Source organism: Melospiza melodia, chromosome 28 (genome assembly GCF_035770615.1).
Source record: "Melospiza melodia melodia isolate bMelMel2 chromosome 28, bMelMel2.pri, whole genome shotgun sequence".
Classification (NCBI taxonomy): domain Eukaryota; kingdom Metazoa; phylum Chordata; class Aves; order Passeriformes; family Passerellidae; genus Melospiza; species Melospiza melodia.
In genome coordinates, this window is record NC_086221.1 from 8,557,088 (window position 1) to 8,576,691 (window position 19,604).

Below are 19,604 nucleotides of genomic sequence, written 5' to 3' on the forward strand. Positions count from 1 at the left end.
ATCCCTCCTGTCAGCCCTGCAAGATCAGGCATTAGCATCCCTGTAGCCTCTTGTTCTAATTAAGCCCGCAGAACTCTGGTGCTCACCTCCCCAGCAGCTTCAAAGCAGCTCTGGCAGGCTCTGAAGTGTTTGTGCTGTGGGTGAGTGGCCCTTGTAGAACACAAACCATAATGAACACGCCACGGGAAGCTTTCATACGCGTGTGCAGCCATTAGCCAGTGGGTTTGGGCTGAAGAGCCCCAGGTTCAGCTCAGGGCAGCTCCCAGGTGTGCTGTGGGAGCAGGCAGGGCTCCCACACCCTGCAGGCACTCAGGGAGCCCTGCCCTCCCCCAGAGCCCCCCACTCACCCTGAGTGCTGCTCCCCAGAACCTCAGGGTGCCAGGGGAACCTGGGGACACTGCCAGGGGCCTGGGGGGCACTGCCAGGGGAGCGTGGGCACACAGAGAGGGCCAGGAAAGCACAGGGACAGGGATGCTGCCCAGGGATGCTGCCCTCCTGGAGCTGAAAGGAGGATTGGTTTGGGGGGCTTTCCCATGGACACTGGCCCCATGGTTTGGTATTCACTATTTAGTATTTAGTATCTGTTATATATAGTAATTGGCATGTAGTATTTAGTATCTAGTATTTAGCATCTACCATCCAGGATTTGGTATCTAGTGTTTAGTATCTAGTATATCCAGTATTTAATATTTAGTATCTGTTATCTAGCATTTGGTATCTAGTATTCAGTATTTGGTATCCAGTATTTAGCATTTAGTATCTCATATTTAATATTTAGTATCTAGTAGTTTTTAGAATCCAGTATTTAGCATTTTGTAGCTAGTACTTAATATTTAGTATCTAGTATTTGATATTTAGTATCTAGAATTCAGTATTTAGTATCCAGTATTTGATATTTAGTATCTAGTACCCAGTATTTGGTATCCAGTATTTAGTATGCAGTATTTAGCATTTAGTATCTAATATTTAATATTTAGTCTCTATTATTCAGTACCCAGTATCTAGTACCCAGTATTTGGTATCCAGTATCCAGTATTTAGTATGCAGTATTTAGCATTTAGTATCTAGTATTTAATATTTAGTCTCTATTATCCAGTACCCAGTACCCAGCATTTAGTACCCAGTACCCAGGACGTTGTACCCAGCCCTCAGCCCCACTCCCCAGCAGGGTCCCTGCAGCCCTGCGGTTCCTGCCCTGCAGCCCCAGCTCAGGCCTGGCCCAGCTGGGAGCAGCTCCGGGCTCAGGGCACAGCCCAGGGCTCAGCCCTGGCTCAAGCTGAAATCCCCAGACTGATTAAGGCTCAGCAGGGCTGGTTTTGTTCCTCTGGGGTGAGAGGCTGGGCACTTTCTCCCCTTGCAGTGAGAGCCGCGGTTACAGGACAAGGGCACAGAAAAGATGTTTTTGTGCAAATGTCACCAGCTCCCTGCACAAACGCCTGGGGCACTGGGGGGCCAGGTCCCCTAAGCACACCTGCTCTCTGTGCCAGGCTTCAGAGAAGGTAAAAAGGCAGAAAACCAGACAGAAAAGGAAAGTAAAGCCTGAAATCCATTTTCTCACGCAGCTTGTCCAGTCCTCCACAAGCCCCCAGTTCCATTTCTGTGCTGCTGTCCCAGCACAGCTTTGCCAGAGGTTTGCTGCAGGGAATTCCTGATCTGAGCACAATTCACCTTTCCTCATCACCTGCATCTCCCTCCCCTGCTGGGTCTGCCCAGAGCAGATTTCGATAAAATCCTGGGGCCACAGAGCTTCAGCTCCTTGTCCCCGCTCTGCCCTTGGCCAACATGAATAATAATTGAAATAAAAAAAAACAAACAAAAACCCCCCAAAAACAAACAAACAAAAAAACCCCAAAAACTTGAAACACACAAATCCAAAAACAAACTCAGAAACCAGTTCTTGGTGGGGGAATCATTTGATTGGAAATCTCAGTGCTTTTCCAAACATCTCTGCTGGGGTTCACTCCACGCTGGTCTCTCCCAGCTCAAGAACACCCTTGGCCAAGTTAACCTTTGGAAAGGTTCTTTTATTGATCTGCTGCTCCACAGACATTTACATTTCTTGGAGGGAGGGACAGGCAGGGAAGAAAATTAAATTACTTTGCTCAGTGATCTTAATTATCTGAAATAATTATCTCCAGTCAATTCTCAAAAAAGAACTCTCTGGAGAGCAGTGTATTTTAGTTTGGATAAAGCAAAAGGAGCTGGGTCCAAAGGAACACATTTTGTAACTTATTTAGGAATACTCAATTAACCCTCTGAGTGAGGAATCCAATCAGAGCTCCTCCATTACACTTAATTATTGAAATCCATTTGTGGGGAGGCACAGAAGGAGGGATCTAAAGCAGCTCCCTGTGCCTGAGAGGGTGATTTTAGCAAAGAGCTGGATCCTGTGCAGGGACTGTGCACTCAGGGGTGATTGTGCCTGTTTTGGGGCTGTCTGGGGCATTTCTGTGACTTCTGTGGCACTGATGGAGAAGTCAGGCTGAGAACCCTCCTGCAGCCTCACTGAGGGCCCTGCAGTGAAATTAAATTAACATTTCAGTGGCAGTGCAGGTTCTGAGCAGCCCAGGATGGGAACAAACACCCAAAACTGGGCTGGTCCCACCGCAGGAGCTGCTCTGCTCAACTCCCACCATGGCCTTAAACCAGGGTGGTGTTGGAGGGTTCAACCAAAGCAAACACACTGCTAAAAATAAATTGGAATCCCATCTGTTGCCAGGCAGGGAATGCAGCCCCAACAGCCCGGAGGGGGATGAAAGGCTGCAATAAACACCTTGAAATGGTATCTGAGAAATTCTGTGGCCTCGGGAAAACGGTCTGGATTTCTCTTCCTCCTCTTTTAATTGGTTTTTCCTGAGGGGAACAGCGAGGGTGGGTTTGCGCCGCACGAGCAGAGGAGCAAACAAACACTGAGATTGTTCATGTTCCAATGAACTTGTGCTGGCAAACAGGATTTCATGGGCAGGGTGGGCTGCAGGGGGCTGGGGGTGAGCACAGAGCCAGCAGGGTCCCCACAGATCCCAGGAAAGCCCTGATAAATGGGATTTCATGGGCTACAGGGGGCTGGGAGTGAGCACAGAGCCAGACCAGACCCTGCTGTGTCCCCACAGGTCCCAGGAAAGCCTTCCCACTGCCAAAGCCATCCTGTGCCCAATCCTCTGCTCAAGAAGGAAATATTTTGCAGCCACTCTGAGGTCTGTGGGCTCTCCTGGTCACTCTGGCTGCAGCAGGACTCAGCCCTGGGAACCCCAATTCCCCCAGGGAGAGGCAGAGCAGCCCCAAAACCTGAAGGGTTTGAGCAGAGGGAGCAGCACAGAGCCCTCTCCACGCCCTGAGCATCCCAAGATGCACCAAATGAAGTTTTGCTCATCAGGGACGCATCATTAACCCCTGGAGTAAACATCCGTTCAAACTGCATAATTAGCACTGGGTTTTTCAATGGGCTAATGAGAGGCCCTTTTAGGGCCCTAATTGGCTTCCCCTTGGTGAGCTCTGGGTGTGGGCTGGCAGCACAGGGAGGGCTCTGTTGGCAGGGGCTGCGAGGCTGCAATTCCAGCCAGGATGGCCGAGGGTGCCCCAAAGCCTCTCCTCGGGGAGGCTCTCAGAGAAAACATCACTCAGGTTGGAGAAATGCAGCCCCAAAGCCTGGCTGGGGGTCAGTTTGGGGATGGAGCTTTGGGCAGGGGATGAACACAGCCCCAAAGCCTGGCTGGGGGTCAGTTTGGGATGGGGATTTGGGCAGGGGAGATGTGCAGCCCCAAAACCCAAATCCTGGCCGGGGGTCAGTTTTGGGATGGGGATTTGAGCAGGGGGTGGGATGTGTCCCAGAAAAAGCAGGTTTGTATGGAAAAGATGGAGATGCAAGAGATGGATAGAATTATTTAGGGACAGATGATGGAGCTGGGCAGTAAATGTGCCACTGAACAGGGTAATTAACAGTAATGCTAATCAGCGGCTAATTACATAATTCTTTGCCATTTTTAAAGGAATGGGTACCATGTAATCTCCAGGACCAGAATTCCCAGGTTAAGGAGGGCGTGCAGAACCTGAGGCTGAGCTCCTTGGGTAACTCATTCACCAGTGTATCCACTGAAGTTTAAAAACGAAGCTGGAGAACAGAGCAGCTCCTTCCCATTGAGGCTCAAAGGATCCAGACCCAGCTCAGCTCATCCCCACCACGCCCTGGGTGAAGGAGCCTCCCTGCTTTACAGAGCAGGTTTAGGGCAAAGAGAAAAGCAAACAGTGCTCCCAGGCTGAGAGGAACGCGTTATTGAAATGCACTTTATTTCAAGGAGCTCTGCCACAGTCACCTGCCCTGCTCAGGCTCCCAGGGGCGCCGCTCGTGTTCTCACAGCTTTGCTGTAACCAGGGCTGTTCCTGCGCCTCTCCTCGGCTGCATGGGCTGTGCTGCATGGGCTGTGCTGCATGGGCTGTGCTGCAGTGCTCTCTGCTGGCCCGGCCCGCAGCTCCAGGGCTGTGACGGTGTGGGGATGCTTACAGGGCTCCCAGGGTGAGGGAACAGACACGGACAACGTTGGCTCCGTGTTTAGGAAGGCTTGATTTATTATTTTGCGATATATATTATATTAAAGCTCTACTAAAAGAAAGGATTTCATCAGAAGGCTGGCTAAGACTAGAATAGCAAAGAATGATAACAAAGGTTTGTGGCTCAGGCTCTCTGTCCAAGCCAGCTGGCTGTGATTGGCCATTAATTAGAAACACCACACCAGACCAACCCCAGATGCACCTGTTGCATCCCACAGCAGCAGATAACCATTGTTTGCATTTTGTTCCTGAGGCCTCTCAGCTTCATCTGAGGCTGGCACATCAGGGCTTCTCTTTGTGCTCCTCAGCTCTGCCTCGAGCTCCTCCAAACCATCCCAGGATGGCTGGGAACGCCCTAATAACCCCCCCAAAAAACCCTAATAAACCTCCCCCAGAAAAAAAAAAAAACAAACAAATAACCCCCCTAATAAGCCCCCCTAAATAAACTCCTCTGACAAAACCCCCCCAATAAATCCCCTAATAAACCCCCCAAAACCACCCCTAGTAACCCCCCTGAAAAAACCCTAATAAACCCTTCTAATAAACCCCGCAAACAAACCCCTTTAAATAGACACCCCTAAAAAATCCCCCTAAATAAACCCAAATAAATTCCCTTAAAATATCCCTTAAATAAGCCCCCCTAATAAACAAAATTAACGCCCCTAATAAACCAAATTAACCCCCTAATAAAGCCTCTCCCACGCCTCTGGCTCTGGTGTCTCCCCCTCACTCCACAGGTGAGGCCTTAAGTGCCTTTCCAGGTAAATTCCATGGAAATTCCCCCCAAACCTTGCCCTAAAGGGAAGCTGCACGTTCAGAGCCACCTGCAGGAATCCTGACCAAAATCCCTGGGATGGAGCCCGAGCAGCAAAGGAACAACACCCCAGAGCCTCTGCCTTGGGACCGAGCTCCTGAGGGAAAATATTCCCAGAAAAAGAATGGGATTTTCAAGTATTGCCCCAGAGCTGATTTATCCCTGCCATAAAACTAAACTCCACAATGATATGGACTTTTCCCATGCATTATTCTAGATGGCAGTGTGAATCAACTGAGGATGCAGTCAGTAAAGTTGTTATTGCCAGCTCTAAAAATCCCACAGCACTGAAAAGATCCAAAGAATTATTAATATTTCCTCTGTTCATACGCGCTGTGCTTGGGCAGGCACTCACAGGGAGGATCTGAAATTCAGAATAGAGGCGTTGTTTGGGGTAAAACAGCCCCAAACTGGGGGCATGGCGATTAACCTCTGCCCAGTGATTGCTCTCTGGGGTTTGTGCCATTCAGGGACGGTGAGGAGCATCCCCTGCTCAGGCTGGAGCTGCTGCTGGGACAGCCAGGGCAGTGCCACAGGAGTGCCAGGGCGGTGCCATAGGAGTGCCAGCCCGTGCCAGGGCAGTGCCACAGGAGTGCCAGCCCGTGCCAGGGCAATGGGAGTGGTTTCCAAGCCCTGAGGAGTTGTTTGGGTGAGGAAGGGAGCCTGGATTTCTATTGGGGATGTCAGCAGTGCCAGCTGCTGCATGCCCAGCCCCAGCCCTGAGCCTGGTGGCACTGGGTGGGGACAGATCCCGGTCCAGCCCTGAGCCTGGTGGCGCTGGAGCCCAGCCCTGCAGCGCTGTCCCCGTGCCCCTGGTGGCTCCCTGGTGGCTCCCTGGTTACCATCTCGGCTCCATCTCCTCCTCCTCCTCCTCCCCGGCTCTAATCCCCGCAGACGGCGCCGAGCGGAGCCGCCGGCAGGAGCAGCTCTGTCTGTGCTGACCTGGGTAAGCGCAATTCCCTTTCCTTACGAGCCCTTTGCCGTCCCTGCTCTCTCGGTGAAGCAGGTGGGGTCCCCGCTCGCCTGCTTTGATTGAAATTGGGTTTATCTTGTAGCAGGGAGAACACCAGAGGGCTGCTCCTCTGTAGGATCTTCCAGCACTCGTGTTGTGTTCGGTGATTTCGTAGAAAGCTGTCTCTGACATTTTCCATCCAGAGTACTGTAGGGAATCTGGGATATTTCCCGTGAAAATGGACATTTTCCAGTGTTCCCCAAGTTGGAATGGATGCTGTGGAGGGGCTTCCAGAGCCCTGATGTGGGTTTGTTTTTAATGGCGAGCTCGTGGCTTCGATTTCTTGTTCTTTTGTCCCTGAACACGGCGGCTGTCCTGGCACTTCATTCATTCACTCATTCATTCATTTGTTCATTCACATGCAGATTTGCTTGCTTTGCTGTATTTCTTTTAAAAATCAAAGCCCTTTGAATTTGCATTCCCCTTTTTTTCCCCATAAACTTCTAATTGCAAAGGCAAAGCCCCGCAAGCTGCATGTCTGCTCCCCCTGCCCATGGAAGTTTGTCACGAGAGCATTAATCACGACTTACAATCGTTCTGCTAATGCAGAGCATCATCCAGGGGCAGCGGCTGCCTGCAGATGCGTTTGTGGGACGGGGGAGCAGAGCAGATTTCCTCGGGAATGATTTGACCAAGGTCATCGGAACAGCCCTTGCACCCTGAGCAGGGTCGAGCTGGATCAGGCAGAGCAGAGCAGGGCTTGGCTCAGGCTGAGGGGAGCCCAGAGGTCAGACACTGATATCACACTTGGTTATTACCTTCTGATATCACACTTGTTTGTTATCTTCTGATATCACACTTGGTTATTATCCTCTGATATCACAATTGTTTATTATCTTCTGATATCACACTTGGTTATTATCTTCTGATATCACACTTGTTTGTTATCTTCTGATGTCACACTTGTTTGTTATCTTCTGATGTCACACTTGGTTATTATCTTCTGATGTCACACTTGTTTGTTATCTTCTGATGTCACACTTGGTTATTATCTTCTGATATCACACTTGTCTGTATCCTCTGTCCAGGTTGCAAGCCCAGGTGCAGCCCTGCCTGTTGCTGTGGTTGTTATGGCGGGCAAGGGGAGGCTCCACAAAGCCAAGCTGAGTTCTGCCCTTCACCCTCAGCCCCAGAGGGTCTCACCTGCATGGGTTAATGAGCTTTGCCCTCTCAGCCCCACAAGGTCTCACCTGCATGGGTTAATGAGCTTTTCAATCTCATTATGCAACCCTGGCACACCGGAGTGCTCGCAGTGCCAGGAGGTGAACGGGCACAAGGGCACCCCAGCCCCTCGTGGGATCAGGGGCTAAAATCATGTGAATTATTTAAATAGTCCTTTAAAATAATGTGAATTCTGGGTGCCCCTGGGTGCCCTCTGTGCGCATCCCAGGGCTGGGATCTGTCCCCAGGCCCAAAGTCCCTTTAAAACAGGGAACTTGTTGAATTCACAATGAATTAAACATCAAAATACTCCGGGAATGGAACTGAAATGAGCCAGGATTGAACCCCGGGGTTTGATGGGCCAAATCTCAGCAGTGAGTGTCCACAGTCCCAGGGCTGGCACTGTCACCTCTGCCAGGCCAGCAGGGTCTCCCTGCCCTGTTCCCTCTGTCCCATCAGCTGCTCCCAACCAGGACAGGCTCCAGCACAGAGCCCAAAATGCCACTGGTCCCCAGGGCCAGCCTGACCTACTTGGGGATTTTATTCTCCTTTTTCACCTCACATTCTGTGTTTGGCAGCAGCCAGGGAGAGCAAGGGGAGCTCCTCTCAGTTTCCCTGTCACTCAGCACCACCCTGCCAGCTCTGGTATTTGTTTAGAGTGGATAAAACTCACCTGCCGTCACCAGGTGAATGTCTCTGCCTGCAAATTCTCTTTCTGTGATATTCCAGATCTGTAGGTTTGGGATGGGCAGATGACTGCAAAGAAAACATTAATTAGGGACTTAAAATAATTGGCAGAAAGATTTCTACTGATTGATCAGCGTTTTTGTGAAGGACTTTTGACCTTCCCTGGTTTCAGACAGCAGGATCAGGCTGGGCTCTGGAAGGAGCTGGTTTCTGTGAGTTCCACAGGCATTGGAAACCCAGAGGTAAATAAAGGTCAAGTTCACGAGGCCTTCGGTGATTTCATGGACTGAAAGCGTCAGCTGTTTACAATTGAGTCAATTTCGGTTTCAATAATGTTAAATTAACCTTTAAAAATTGTGTCAAGGAGCCGAACACCCTGCAAACGTGCTAATTAGGGAGATAAAGTAGGTTCAGGAGGAATCCAATATCCAAGCAGCCTCTCATGGAAAATGACCTTTGAGCTTCTTCTCTGCTTGAATACTCCTGCATTTTCCAAATGGGGTAAAAAACATCCAGGAGAGATTTTGCTTTGTCTTCTGAAGGTTCAGCTGTGTCCCACTGCCCTTGGCTCCCCTCCTGCTCCACACACCCAGGGATGCTCCCCATTCCCAGGGATGCTCCCCATTCCCAGGGTCACTTTTACATCGATTTTCCCCCATCTCCAGGTCCCTGTCTCAGGTTCCAGTGTCACTCCAGTCCCCAGACCAGATCCTGTGATGGGATTTGGGGTCTGGGGAACATTTCACAGCTCCCAGGCCAAGCTCTGACCCCAGCTGTGACTGGGGGGTCCTGGGCTCCCTGCAAACACAGACTGTGGCAGTGACCCCTCCTCCTCATCCTCCTCCTCCTCCTCTTCCTCACAGCGTTCCTGCTTCCACTCTGGAGGAGATGGGGCGCAAGGAGGAGGAAGGCAGCGGCTCCTGGAAGAAGCAGACGAGCAACATCCGCAAAACCTTCATCTTCATGGAGGCCCTGGGCTCGTGAGTACCCACAGGAGCTGCTGTCCCTGTGTCCCTGGGCACGAGCAGCCCCAGCCCTGGTTCCCCAGGCCCAACTGGCCCTGCTCAGTGTCCCTGGGTCCCTCCTGGTCCTGCTCAGTGTCCCTGGGTCTGTCCTGGGTCCCTCCTCAGTGTCCCTGGGTCCCTCCTAGCCCTCCTCAGTGTCCCAGGCCAGGAGCAGGTGAGGGATGCCCAAGGTGCTGCTGCTGCTGCTCCCGCTCCTGATTCACCCTCCCCAAAGAGGAGCAGAGCCCCCAGCCCCAGGCACAGCTCCAGGTGCCCCTGCCCTCCCTGCAGAGCCCCCTGCCCTCCCTGCATCCCCCTGCCCTCCCTGTATCTCCCTGCCCTCCCTGTATCCCCCTGCCCTCCCTGTAGAGCCCCCTGCCCTCCCTGCATCCCCCTGCCCTCCCTGTAGAGCCCCCTGCCCTCCCTGCATCCCCCTGCCCTCCCTGTATCTCCCTGCCCTCCCCGCAGAGCCCCCTGCCCTCCCTGTAGAGCCCCCTGCCCTCCCTGTAGAGCCCCCTGCCCTCCCTGCATCCCCCTGCCCTCCCTGTAGAGCCCCCTGCCCTCCCTGTAGAGCCCCCTGCCCTCCCTGTAGAGCCCCCTGCCCTCCCTGCAGCCCCCTGCCCTCCCCGCAGAGCCCCCTGCCCTCCCTGCATCCCCCTGCCCTCCCTGTAGAGCCCCCTGCCCTCCCTGTATCTCCCTGCCCTCCCTGCAGCCCCCTGCCCTCCCTGTAGAGCCCCCTGCCCTCCCCGCATCCCCCTGCCCTCCCTGCATCCCCCTGCCCTCCCTGCAGCCCCCTGCCCTCCCTGCAGCCCCCTGCCCTCCCTGTAGAGCCCCCTGCCCTCCCTGTAGAGCCCCCTGCCCTCCCTGTAGAGCCCCCTGCCCTCCCTGCATCCCCCTGCCCTCCCTGTATCTCCCTGCCCTCCCTGCATCCCCCTGCCCTCCCTGTAGAGCCCCCTGCCCTCCCTGCAGCCCCCTGCCCTCCCTGTATCTCCCTGCCCTCCCTGTAGAGCCCCCTGCCCTCCCTGTATCTCCCTGTCCTCCCTGTAGAGCCCTCTGCCCTCCCTGCAGCCCCCTGCCCTCCCCGCAGAGCCCCTTGCCCTCCCTGCATCCCCCTGCCCTCCCTGCATCCCCCTGCCCTCCCTGTAGAGCCCCCTGCCCTCCCTGTAGAGCCCCCTGCCCTCCCTGCATCCCCCTGCCCTCCCTGCATCCCCCTGCCCTCCCTGCATCCCCCTGCCCTCCCTGCAGCCCCCTGCCCTCCCTGTAGAGCCCCCTGCCCCCAGGGACCCTCTCTCGCAGGGCAGGTTTTTGCCCACTCCTGCTGCAAGGTCAGGGCTGGCACGGCAGAGCACGACAATAACAAGTTGTATATTTAGCTCAGGAGCCCTGACTCAGTTGGGGAATGAAACAAAAACAAGGATGCTGGAGTTGTACAATCCCTCCCTGTGCGTTAACAGCTTCATTTGCCTATTCATGGGCATGAGACAACAAAACATTCCCAAGGTTGTGGGGGAGGAATTGAATTACCTCCACCAGCAACTTCTGTCATGGACAAATTCTCTGTGACTTCTGAGCCCACGAAAAGGCTCCCAAAGAAGCAGCTCCTCCAAATTCTGAGCCTTGTCAGCCTCAGAGATTAATTGAATTACCCAGCAGCTTTCACTGAGGGAATGAGGTTAGAAAAAGCTTTGTTCTCTCCTTGCCCACTTGTTGATTCATCATTTTTAATAAGGAGCATAATTATTATAAACTGTTTGGGACAGAGATATAGAACAGATGCCCCAGCAGCTGATTTGTAGGTTGTTCATTTCCTACTATTGCTTTAATAGGAGAATTTAACATTAGAAATTGGGATTTTTCCCACGTGCATCGCTCCAGCTCTCTGAAGAATTAAAATGAAGATCTGGGACTTAAAACCACCTCAAAGTTGTTTTCACTTTCCCCCAGGCTCCGCAGCACTGCCCTTCCTTGCCCTGAGCCTCCCAGCAAGCCTCATTTAAGGCCTCAATTAAGGAGCTGCATCATTAAGGTTTGATGAGGATTAGTGGGGACTGGCCCAGTGTCACTGTCACTGCCCCAGCCTCGTGCTCAGCCCCAGGACAAAGCTGGATTGGGGTTTTAGGCAGGTTATAAATACCTGATGCTGCTGGGGGGGGCAGACACTCCCTGTCACTTTGTCCCCAAGGGGACACGGGGACAGCAGCAGCAGAACAAGGCTGAATTAAAGATTAACTGGAATTCTCCTGCTTCTTTGCATGCTGGACCTGCAGAACGTTGGGTGGCACAGCCCAAACTGCAGCTCCCTCCTGGGCTGTGCAGAATGAACATTTTCTGTACAGAAAAAATTGTGGGGTTTGATTCTCATTGCATAACCTTGCCTTGAACACCCTGAGTTTGGGGCTGCTCCAGTACAGCCCCAGCTTTAGAATCAGCACCCACGTGAAGTTCCAGCACATTGTTTTGTGTGCTGTTTCCCCTCTCTGTCAGTCCATCCCATGCCCCTGAAATACAGTTTCTCCCCTCTCTGCAGAGGTGCCTTCTCAGAAGTTTTCCTGGTGAAGCAGAAGAGCACTGGCCAGCTCTTTGCTCTGAAATGCATCAAGAAGTCTCCTCTCAACAGGGACAGCAGCCTGGAGAATGAAATAGCAGTGCTGAAAAAGTGAGTGTGACAGCCCAAGGAGCGTTCCTGATGTGCTGGGGGCTGTATTTAAAGGGTCTGGCCCCACTGATGGGGCCCCAAAAGGAATTGGATGGACAGCAGTGGCCCTGTGCCATTCAGGGCAGGGACAGCAGCCCCAGAGCCCCCAGTGCACTCTCCCTGGGGATTAAAGCAAGGTGGCTGCTGGCTTTTCCCCCCTCTGCCCTTGCCAGGATTTGTTTCTGACACACATTTCCCTTTGCAGGATAAAGCATGAAAACATTGTGACTCTGGAGGATATTTATGAGAGCACAACCCACTTCTACCTGGTCATGCAGCTGTGAGTACCAGCAGAGCCATTTTGGGGCCACACAGAGGGGCAGGGGATGTGTGGGATGTCAGCACCCACCTGGGCATTCCTTGTGCCCCCTTGGCCCATCCCCATGCCAACAGTGACTTTCTGAACCCCGATTTGGATCTATTTATGCAAATCAATTCCTGACACTTTAGCAGGGCAGAGCCAGAAGTATTTCTAATTAAAGCTGTGCCACGCAGGGTTTCTAGAAATGGAATGGGCACCGTGTCAGCAGCAGGGAACGGCTCTGAGCACCCTCCTGCTGCTGCTGCTGCTGCCTGACTGCAGGTTCAGTGCAGAGCAAACCCTTGGCCACTGGTGGGGGAAGCCTGAGGCAGGGCTGGGTACCAGCACTGTGCCCGTGTTCACAGGGGCCTGAGGGTGAGGGGAGAGACAGGATCTGACTCCATGTTGCAGAAGGAGTTATATTACATATATTACATTAAAACTAATATATTACATTAAAACTATACTAAAAGAACAGAAGAAAGGATTTCTTCAGAAGGCTGGCTAAGAATAGAATAAGAAGGAATGATAACAAAGGCTTGTGGCTCAGGCTCTGTGTCCAAGCCAGCTGACTGTGATTTGCCATTAATTACAAACGACCAACATGGCCCAATCACAGATGCACCTGTTGCATTCCACAGCAGCAGATAATAATTGCTTACATTTTGTTCCTGAGGCCTCCCAGCTTCTCAGGAGGAAAAATCCTAAGGAAAGGATTTTCCATAAAAGATGTCTGTGACAGCAGCCCCAGCAGGACTTGCCTCAAAGCTCCCCAGAGTGCCCAGGTGTGCCAGCAATGCCCACTGGCAGCCTGGCGTTGCACCCAGGAGCTCCCATCAGCCTCAGCCTCCCAAAACCTGGTGAGGGAGGAGCAGAACTCAGCTGAGCTCACACAAAAGCCCTGTTTGTGTTTATTCCAGTCCTTTTCTCTGCACAGGGTGTCTGGGGGAGAGCTGTTTGACAGGATCCTGGAGCGGGGAGTGTACACGGAGAAGGACGCGAGTCTGGTGATCCACCAGGTGCTGACAGCTGTGAAATACCTGCATGAGAATGGCATCGTGCACCGGGACCTCAAGGTGAGCCCTGCCTGTCCCACCTGTGCTCTGCCCCGCCCCTCACCTGCCCTGCTCCACCCCCTGTCACTGCCACATTTTATAAAAATTCCCTTTCCCAAGATTGTTCTCCCGAGAAGCCTCAGAAAAGAAATGTAAACAATAATTATTTGATGGTAGTTTGGAGGTTGCTTACCAACAGGTGTATTTTTGATTGGTTCAATGTGAATTGTTTTTAATTAATGATTAATTCTTGTTTAGTTGTGTCGGGACTCTGGTCAGTCGCAAGTTTTTTATTACAATTTTTTTAGCTTTCTGATTTTTTTCTTCTTTTTTTAGTATATAATTTTCTTTTAATATAATATTATAAAATGATAAATCAGCCTGCTGAGAACTCAGAGTCAATTCTCATCTCTCACCTCATCCTGGGGACCTCACAACAGCACCACAACAATTGGTAACCACACTCCTCTTTTCCATTTTCCTGCCCCAAATGTGTCCCCAGCCTGAGAACCTGCTGTACCTCACCCCCGAGGAGAACTCCAAAATCATGATCACGGATTTTGGCCTGTCGAAAATGGAGCAGAACGGGATCATGTCCACGGCCTGTGGGACCCCGGGATACGTGGGTGAGCAGGGGCAGGAGTGGGTTTGTGCTGGTGGAGTTCCTGGAGAAAGGGCTGTGCACATCCAGGACATGCCTGGAAGGGGGAAAGAAATACATCAGCGTGTGGGTAACAACATGGGACTCACAGAGGCACTGCACAGACCCTGTAAATGAGTGCAGGGACTGAAAAACCTCTATGTTTTAAAAATGCAAAGAAGATGGTAATTTTTAAGGGCAGTGTATCTATTGAAAAAATTATAAAAATTATTTTAATGCAATGGGATTTTATTTAATTCCCACCAGACTGCACTGGCTGGATCAGCTCTGTGGTTAAACCTCAGCATGCAGGCAGAGACTGTCTGTGGTTCTTTCTGTAAAATGGCATTAAAAAGAGCCAAAAACCGCAGACAACTCAGCTGGGAGATGGGGCTGTGCCTGGCTGTGACTCCTGCTGCCCCCAGTGCTGGATAACGAATTATTGCTCAGGGCTGCCTTTGCTTTGCTGTCCTGCAGCCCCCGAGGTGCTGGCCCAGAAGCCCTACAGCAAAGCCGTGGATTGCTGGTCCATCGGGGTCATCACCTACATCCTGTGAGTGCCACAGGGCAGCAGCAGCTGCTCCTTTTCCCTTGTCCTGGGTTTGGGAATTGCTCCTTTTCCTTTGTCCTGGGTTTGGGAATTGCTCCTTTTCCTTTTCCCTGGGTTTGGGAATTGCTCCTTTTCCTTTGTCCTGGGTTTGGGAATTGCTCCTTTTCCTTTGCTCTGGGTTTGGGAATTGCTCCTTTTCCTTTGTCCTGGGTTTGGGAACTCACTCCTTTTCCTTTGCTCTGGGTTTGGGAATTGCTCCTTTTCCTTTGCTCTGGGTTTGGGAACTCCCTCCTTTTCCTTTGTCCTGGGTTTGGGAATTGCTCCTTTTCCTTTGTCCTGGGTTTGGGAATGGCTCCTTTTCCTTTGTCCTGGGTTTGGGAATGGCTCCTTTTCCTTTTCCCTGGGTTTGGGAGCTCCCCCAGACCTCCCCTTTCTCTGTGGAGCACAGCACTGAATTCCTCCCAAACCCAGAAATTAAAGGGATGAGGGGAATCGAGCACAGCAGAGGAGATGACAGGAATCCCATTTGCTCTGCCTGTGCCTCATCCTCGGCTTTGTTTTTCTCCAGCTCCCTACAAAAACCATTCCATCTTCCCGGGGACTTTTTGTTTCGTTTCCTCCCACACTCTCAGCTCGGTACCAGCTGTGGCTTTGTCCTCTCACTGCTGCTGCTGCTGCAGGGGAGTTTTTAACTCTTTTGTGCAGCTTTGCTGATCCCCTGAGCAGGGAGGGACAGGGAGGGGACAGAGCACCCTTGTCACACCTTGTCACCTCTGTGCCCACTCTGGGCTGCCACTGAAGGGCCCCTGTGTCTCTGCTCTGCCCCAGGCTCTGTGGGTACCCTCCTTTCTACGAGGAAACCGAATCCAAACTCTTTGAGAAGATCAAGGAAGGCTACTACGAGTTCGAGTCTCCGTTTTGGGACGATATCTCCGAGTCAGGTAATGAAGGGGTGGCACTGCATCAGCTTTGAGGCTCCTTCCAACCCAGACCATTCTGGGGTTCTGTAAGAAGGGAAACTCTGCATTTCTCCCCCATTTTTTCCCTTTGTCCTGTCAGCCACCATCTCACCAGCCCGAGCTGCTCCTGGAGCTCACTGCAGGCAGCATCCTCACGGCTTATTTCAACATCAATCTTTTATACAAACAAACAAACCTAGCAGGGGGTGTGCTGGGGTTTAATAACAAACATCACAATCCTTCCTGCAAGAAAAACAGAGGGGGAAAAAAAGGGGAGAGATGTAAGAGCTCTTCAGGGCAGCTTCTAAATCTGCTCAGTTTTCACTTCATGGTTTCTAGAGTTATTTTTTGGGTGAATAATTCAATTCCAATTCACACACTCTAAGAGTGAAGTTTGGTGCATGCAGAGTTGATGTTTTTTCATCTGGAGCCTGTCACTATAAGAATCTTCCTTTACTGGAGTAATCATGGACTTATTAAAGGTGGAAAAATCTCCAAGTCCAGTCTTTGAGTGAATCCCACCACACCACATCACCAAGCGCCATCTCTCATTTTTTGAGTGTTTCCAGGGACGGTGACTCCACCACTGCCCTGCCCAGCCCCTTCCAGTGCCTGACCACTCCTTCAGTGAAGGAATTTTTCCCCAAATGCCCCTGAACCTCCCCTGGAGCAGCCACACAAACCCCTCTCCTCGGGGCTGACCTCTGTGCTGTTCCTCCAGCAGCATTGCCCATGTTCTGCTGGGATCAGCTCTGGAATAAGGGGGCAGTAACGGGACAATAATCCCTCTCTCTTTTCCCCTTTCCCAACAGCCAAGGACTTCATCCGGCACCTCCTGGAGAAGAACCCGAGCGCGAGGTTCACCTGCGAGGAGGCCCTGAGGCACCCGTGGTGAGCTGGGGGTGCCCGGGGGTCCCAGGGGTCACTGAGTGTGCTCATTGTGCTCTGTGGGAGCAGGGAACAGGAGTGTCCCCAGCACAGGAGTGTCCCCCACCCCGTCATTAACGTCATTAACATCATTAACGTCATTACCGTCACCGCCTCCCCCGCATCTCCAGGCTGGCTCCTTCTTGTGTGCACAGAAAGCAAACCATGAATAATTAAGGATGCAATTTGTGCATATTTGCCTCCACAAACAGAGGCAGAGGAGAAATCCCACCCTGAGCTTTCCCAGGCTTTGAAGTGTGTGTTTGTGTTACATTTTGTTGCTGTTTTTCCTTTGGGTTTAATTATTGCTGATTGAACGTACAAAGCAGTTCGGTGCCTGCAGAATGTGGAATGCCTTACAAATGCCATCTGCCTACGAGCCCATTTTCTTCTCTTCCATCTGCAGGATTAATGGAAATACAGCCCTTCACCGTGACATCTACCCATCTGTCAGCGCTCAGATCCAGAAAAACTTTGCAAAGAGCAAATGGAGGGTAAGTGGCTGCTGCTGGAGCCCAGAGCCATTTCACCAGCAAACACCAGTTGCTGTCAGCCAGCACTGAGCTGGGGGGGGTGAGCACCCAAACCCTGGGATCCTCCAAAGCTGGGATTGCCTGCAGTCCATGTCTGCAGGGTGATGGCAGCAATATTCCCAAAGTGAGATTCACCCCAGCCATGGAGCAGAGGGGTCATTTCCAGCTGTTCCCAGCTGTTCCCTGTCTCCCTGGGCTGGAAGCAGCTGTGAGCTCCAAACACAGCAGCGGCCTGCAACCATGGCAGGTGGTGTTTGTGGCAGAATGTGCCCATCCCAGACAGCCAGTGCTGGCAGCACTGGTGTCACTGGGGGGGGACAGCGTGTGCTGCCATCACCAGCTGCTCACTGGGCTTTTGTCTCCCTCCCCAGCAAGCCTTCAACGCCGCGGCCGTCGTGCACCACATGAAGAAGCTGCACATGAGCGGCCACGGGGCGGCCGAGGGCTCTGTCCCTGCCCCAGAGACCCCCGAGCCCCCCAGGCCCAGCAGCCCCTCGGGGACCCCCCCAACAGCAGCGCCAGGAGATGACAAGGACACAGCTCAGGGCTCCTCTCAGGGGCGCTCAAACCCACCCAGACCCCCTCAGGAGACAGAACTGGGGGAGGAAAAGCTGCCAAGCCCCCCAGAGGAGGGACCCCTGCCCAGGGACAGCAGCCTGGCCCTGTTGGATACCCCTAGCCCCTCAGAGGAGGGACCCCTGCCCAGGGACAGCAGCCTGGCCCTACCAAACACCCCCAGACTGGTCCTGCCAGACAGCCACAGCCCCCCAGAGGAGGAGGGACCCCTGCCCAGGGACACCCCCAGCCCCCCAGAGGAGGGACCCCTGCCCAGGGACAGCAGCCTGGCCCTGCCAGACAGCCACAGCCCCCCGGGCAGGAGCTCCTGTGGCTGCAGCCCCTCCTGTGTGGGCCATGAGAAGAGCAAGGCGTCCTCCTGCTCCGAGACAGTGCTGCTCAAAAAGTCGTCAAGATCCCAGTAGGTATCCAGGTCCTTCCATGAACTCCCAGCAGATGGAACGGGAGACAATTCCCCTACAGAGCAATCCTCAATAATTGCAATTTCTCTTCTTTCTTTCACCCATTCCCAAGCAGCCATTTCAAGTCAGAGGTTCTCGTTCCAGTGAAAACCAGTAAACACTCGTCTCACTGTGGCACTGGGCAAACTGGAGTTTGTTTGATCATGTGATGGAGGCAGCCACATGCTCAGAGGTGAGTGCCCTGCAATCCAATCTTCAGCTGCTCCTAATTAATCCAATTAGGGCAGGCAAAAGGGAAAGGCAGAAATAGCACAGTGACTGTACAGAAATAAACAAATGCAGGGTTTTTGCAAGAGAAAAATCCTTTCACCAACACCTCTCCAGCCATGACTCAGCTCTCAGCTTCCACCAGGGCCAGGCCAATCCAGCTTTTACATCCCAACGAGGCTGCCCAGGAACCTGAGAGAGGAAGCCAAGCTTGGGTTTGTCACACCAAACTCTGCACTGACTAATAGGAAAATGTTACTAAGCTTTTAATAACTTTTAATGTTATTAATTAATGGGAAAAACACCGATGCAAACCTGTCCCTCAGCTGGGATTGGGCTGTTCACCAGGTCTCAGCTGGGGCCATGAGCAAAGGGCTCAGCACAGGCAGCTCCTCTCTTTGGCCCAGGCAGGTTTGAAAGTCTTTGTGAGCAGAGCCCATTTTGAAAAGAGAGGCTCATTCTGTAAAGCAGAGTAAAACAATGCAGTTAGATCCCATTTGAGCACAGCCTGGCTCAGCCCTGCCATCATCTGCACGCTCTGTGTGTGAGCAGTGAGCAGCTCTGCTGTCAGCCCTGCTCTGAGCAATGTCCCAAAGGTGAGCTCCTGCTGCCACTGCTCTCCTCCAAAGCCACAGCAAGGGAGCTCCCTGCTCTCATGTCCTGTGCCAGTCTCTGCTGATGGGGCTGTTTGATCAGCACAGTGGATTAACAGCACAGACAAACGCAGTTAGAGCCACTGCAGACTCCAGAGAGGCCAATTCCGCAATCAGAGCTGTGACAGCCCTTTGTGAGAGCCACAAAGGGACCCGAGCTGTGCCTGCCCCACCACAGCTCATTAGCAGGGGAACAAAGCCCCGTCCTCACCTGGAATTGTCTCTCTTGCAGGACCAGAAGGGCTCTTTGACTCTTTTCTGCACTTGGGAGCCGGCAGTGTGAGCAGAAAGGAGGCTGTGCCCTGCCAGCAGCCCTGGAGGGCAGTGACCAGCTGGGCCAGGGGCACAGCAGTGCCAGGATCCATCCCTGCAGGCAGCTGGGGCTGCTTCTGGATCATTGCAGTCCGGAGGAGGCGAGGGAAGGTCTGAGGCTCCTGCTCCCACCCCCAGTGTCCATTCTCATAGGGCATCCTCAGCTTGTGTTCCCTGCACCCTGTGTAGCTGTCAATGCACCGAGGCCCCGCACAGCATCAGCCCCACAAACCAAAGCCATGCAGAGCTTCACTCCCGGGGCAGCTCCCTTGTTTCTACAGCCCTCACCCTCTCCTCTCCTGGCCTTGGTTGGCCCAGGCTCTGGCACGCTGGAGTTCAGCTGCCCAGCCCCCAGTGCAGCCCCAACAGGAGACAGAACCTGCTAGAAACCTCCCTGTGTGTGGCAATGCCACAGCAAGGTCTGAGCTCCCCCTCCGAGGCTGTCATTGCACAATGAACACTTGCTTAATAAAGCTGAGATTTGTTTTGTAAAGGGCCTCTTGGTTATTCAT

General features: G+C 52.7%; 1 protein-coding gene across 2 annotated transcripts; it reads left to right on the top strand.

The window, feature by feature from the left end:
* The first annotated feature begins 6,053 nt into the window (after nucleotides 1–6,053).
* Nucleotides 6,054–19,585, top strand: CAMK1G (calcium/calmodulin dependent protein kinase IG). 2 transcript variants are annotated; one of them, XM_063177939.1, is made up of 13 exons: nucleotides 6,054–6,305; nucleotides 9,083–9,199; nucleotides 11,751–11,879; nucleotides 12,124–12,198; nucleotides 13,157–13,295; nucleotides 13,777–13,900; nucleotides 14,392–14,467; nucleotides 15,293–15,405; nucleotides 16,236–16,314; nucleotides 16,757–16,844; nucleotides 17,255–17,859; nucleotides 17,973–18,092; nucleotides 19,013–19,585. In XM_063177939.1, exons 2-12 carry the CDS (start codon nucleotides 9,108–9,110, stop codon nucleotides 18,067–18,069), a joined length of 1,617 nt encoding a protein of 538 aa, XP_063034009.1. In that variant the 5' UTR covers nucleotides 6,054–6,305; nucleotides 9,083–9,107; the 3' UTR covers nucleotides 18,070–18,092; nucleotides 19,013–19,585. The 2 variants fall into 2 exon arrangements, with proteins under 2 accessions (XP_063034009.1, XP_063034010.1); XM_063177940.1 differs by having other exon boundaries at nucleotides 6,062–6,305; nucleotides 17,976–18,092.
* The last annotated feature ends 19 nt before the right edge of the window (nucleotides 19,586–19,604 follow it).

Coding starts and splice junctions, on each gene's coding strand:
- CAMK1G (XM_063177939.1), top strand. CDS start 9,108: ATGGGGCGCAAGGAGGAGGAAGGCAGCGGCTCCTGGAAGAAGCAGACG. Junction 15,406..16,235: donor GGACGATATCTCCGAGTCAG/GTAATGAAGGGG, acceptor CTTTCCCAACAG/CCAAGGACTTCATCCGGCAC. Junction 16,845..17,254: donor TTGCAAAGAGCAAATGGAGG/GTAAGTGGCTGC, acceptor CTCCCTCCCCAG/CAAGCCTTCAACGCCGCGGC.